The sequence below is a fragment of the Helianthus annuus genome, chromosome 16 (genome assembly GCF_002127325.2).
Source record: "Helianthus annuus cultivar XRQ/B chromosome 16, HanXRQr2.0-SUNRISE, whole genome shotgun sequence".
Lineage (NCBI taxonomy): Eukaryota > Viridiplantae > Streptophyta > Magnoliopsida > Asterales > Asteraceae > Helianthus > Helianthus annuus.
In genome coordinates this window covers 111910655-111914398 of record NC_035448.2, presented here as the reverse complement: position 1 = coordinate 111914398, position 3744 = coordinate 111910655, and the positions used below count along the sequence as shown (strand labels likewise).

The 3744-nt window shown below is 37.8% G+C and overlaps 1 protein-coding gene across 1 annotated transcript; it reads right to left on the bottom strand.

The window, feature by feature from the left end:
- Nucleotides 1-436: 436 nt before the first annotated feature.
- On the bottom strand, nt 437-1420 carry LOC110917913. Its single transcript, XM_022162353.2, is given in 2 exon segments — nt 437-1015; nt 1101-1420. Coding segments are annotated over 2 exon segments (636 nt in total). The 5' UTR covers nt 1158-1420.
- Between the last annotated feature and the right edge of the window lie 2324 nt (nt 1421-3744).

Below are 3744 nucleotides of genomic sequence, written 5' to 3'. Positions count from 1 at the left end.
TTTATTAGAGATTTAATCAAGAAAAGGGAAGTAACCGTAATATTCTGTGCAACAAAAGATCAACTAGCAGACATCATGACAAAAGCTCTCCAGCCGAAGGACTTCATAAGGCTAAAGGAACTACTGCAAATGAATCTGAAATGATTAAGCTTACGGGAGGGTGTTAGACGGATAATTATAAGCTAGATCATATTAATATTATTGTTATTATTTTATTAACCTAAGTTTTTTATGTGGCGGTTACTGCCACTGTTATTCGTGTATATATTCATATGTATTACGACATTCAAAGATTATTAATTCATTATCATATGAACAAAACTCTCGTTCTTCAAACCCTAATATCAGAATTCTAACATAAGATACCCTTTGATTATACAATAATAACTGAAAAACTAAATCAAAGACTAAATTAGTTACTTGAATCCTTGAGTCGTTATACAACTTTGCCACCTGCTGATTTGATCCGAAAAACATGCTCATCGCCTGTGCATTTATCAACTTTAACCACCCAATGTCTCCGCCTCCCACCACTGTTTTCACACTTTCCGGGAACTCTCCTCATCAGCAACCCTTCTCCAATCGGCAGCAAATGACCGTTTGATCTGCTCCACACCCGTGAATCCTTCCAATATGCATTACACCCCAACACAATCGTTCTCTTTTCTCTGTTGCTTTGTATGGCCCCAAGAATCCCTTAATGATTCTCTAGGTTACAGTCGATGACCACAAAATCGGCGGATTTGTATTCATTTGACAACAGAGATTCAGCATTTCCGACTACGAATTCAACCCGGTAGGTGTCTGAGTTAAGGACTTGCTTGGAGGACTCAAGTTGTCCAATCCCCTTCACAATGCAAACAAGCCTACCACCTGTTTGATGAGATGCCGCAATGATACCTAAGGTGGTGGAACCAGCCATGGCCGCACATGCAACCACCATGAATTGAGCGTTGTTTCCCGCTGCAATTGCTGAGATGAACTCAGCTCCATCCGGTTCGTTTGCTCTCTTACCCTGCATAAACAGATTCATAGATGAGTATTAGTTTGCATTACAAAGTACAAAGAAACCGTTGTACTGAATACTTGCATAAACTTACCATTTTCATGGTTTTGATGTATGCTTCCGTGGCGTTTGCAGCTGACCAGTAACCCATTTTTGTTTGTGATTTTATTGACTTATGTTATTTCTGTATTGACTTGTTGAGTGATTATGCAAGAAGAAGAAGAGGACTTTATATAGGGTGTAGATGAGTGTATGCTTTGGCCATGTGGGCAGTGGCTGTATAAATAGACCATTCGAAGTAATAGATGATATATAGATAGATATTAGACAGATTAAGGCCGAATGGGGTCCCTGGCTGGCTTTTGGTCTGCGCTTTTTAAGCCCGTGGGGTCCTTCTGGCTTGAGTCACTTGCCCATCACCAAGCCCAATAAGGTCCCTGGCTGGCTTGAGTCTATCTGGCTTCAGTCGCTTTAGTCACCTATACTTTAGCGGACCTGAATCGTGAAATGTAGTTGGCCTTTTACTCAATGAAGGTACACTTTTATGATAAGGTACACATTATATGTACCTTTATAGTTAGAATATAGTTGGTCTAGAGTCAACGGATGTACAAGTTTAGGGTAAGATGTCATGAAGTGCCGACAACATACAGATGAACAAATAGATGCATTGAACATGAAAAACAATCTTAAAGATCAAAGACGTTCCTAAACCAAAAGATCCTATATCCTTGATCTTTACAAGCAAACACATTTAATGTTCACAGCACCAGTTAAGTGACCATATCCTGACTTAGCTTACATTTATCATTAGATTGAAGGACATTAACTTCATAACTAAATTACAAGTATCCCTTAACAATTAATCCAACAGTTTCCTGTCTGATTGTTCCTACTGTGGTTGCCTAAGTTTAATCTATCAATTGTCAGGCTGCCTGCCATGGTCTTTAGCAGAGTGGCAGCTGAAAATACCAAAGAAATACATAACACTATACCATTTATTAATACAAGAAACAACAAGCTCACTCTAATGACTTGTAACCTACTTCTAACTCTATTGACTCTTGACTTATGTAACACCGACTCCTACGTACTAGGAGATAATAATAAAGCTGATACTAATAAATATCCTTTTCCTTTTGCTTGGGGCAGAATTGCTGCCAGTATGTATCAATTGTGTTTGGATGGGTCTAAGGTGTGTAACACATACTCTTCCCTCCATTCCATTGTCCCCCTTGAATTTACTTCGTATCCATGCTTATTGTTGAATTACATGATCTAGATTCTAGACTTATAGTATAAGTTTATTATGTTTGTCTAAAGTTTAACATAAGTCAAGGATGTTAGTTAGTTGGGTCAGACAGTTAAAGATTTCAGTCACCTCCTCTACAAATGCAATGGTTGGAGGTACCAATTATATATATCTATGGTTCCCATTAAGTATTACTACCTTTCAAATGAATCTCTACCATTGGATCTTGCTGAAATCAAATCCTGACCTTCTAAACTCACAAAAATAACTGCTATGGTAGCAGTTGACGGCAGTTTCTTACGGTTCCCTCAGATGGCGGTTACCTCCACTTTTTTCTGCCCATCATCTCCACACCTCAACCTCCTACAAAACTAGGGTAGTGCTCACAATTTCAGTTCGCCGTTGGTTTCTCAGGTCTCCTCCTCACCCATAAAATTGTCACCCCACCTCCACAAACCAACATGCAAAAGTGGAGAGATCAGAGGTCATCTTCCCCTTCACACGCCGTATGCACCTCACCCGTCGCCGTCGGTACAATCAACGTCGTTCTAAAAGTTCAAGACATGATTCCAAAAGCAGATGATGGTCCCTCAGTCTTCATCTACCTCTCCCTTTTGTCTGAATCCCTCTCCTCTGAATCAATCGAAGGAAGTGTTGAAGGTAAATATTTTTGTTCTAATCGTTCCCGCCCTAAATCAAATTTGCGCTAATTATGCCCAAATCTTTTCTATTAATTTGCTCAATACACATTCATGGATGTTTAGATTTCCATATCTGTCTTTGTGCCAAAGTCAAGTATGTTGAAAGTGACTCATTATTTTGAACTTTATATCTTTTGGTGTTATTTAATCCACTAACTGTAATAAGTTTTTTGGTTAGGATGATGAAGAACAATAAGTGGGCACTACAAGAACAGGGGCTTTTTGAAATGCTACAGGCTCTAAGAGAAGCCGGGATGCTGAACTTCATAATTTGTCTGAAATACATAATTCCTCAAGTTTAGGCAGTCGGTATTCTCTTAATTATTAGTGTTTACTTTTAGCAATTTGTTAATTTGTATATAATAGGTAGTCTTTGTTCAATTTAGGCACTCGAAAGTTTGATGAATAAAGTTTCAGGTAATTTAAAAAATTCTGAATGATTAGGTTACAGGTCAAGGTCAGTTGTGCCTGACCTGTTTTATGTGGATCTTTTTTATCATGTTACTTAACAATGGTATTAAATAATTTAGTATAATGTAATTATTAACATAATAATCCAATTCTTATAAAGCAATTTACGAGGTCAGGTTTGAAGCATTTAAAAACGCTTAGGATGACTTCCAACCGGTTTGACTTTATGTATTAATTTATTTGTAATAACTATCTGATCAAATGCTATTTGGTCAGCAGACTGCAATAAGATTGAGTGGAATATCTGAGAAGGCTTACATTAGATCTTATAACGTGAAGTAGAACAGAATCAGTGTCAAGTATGTTCTTATGTT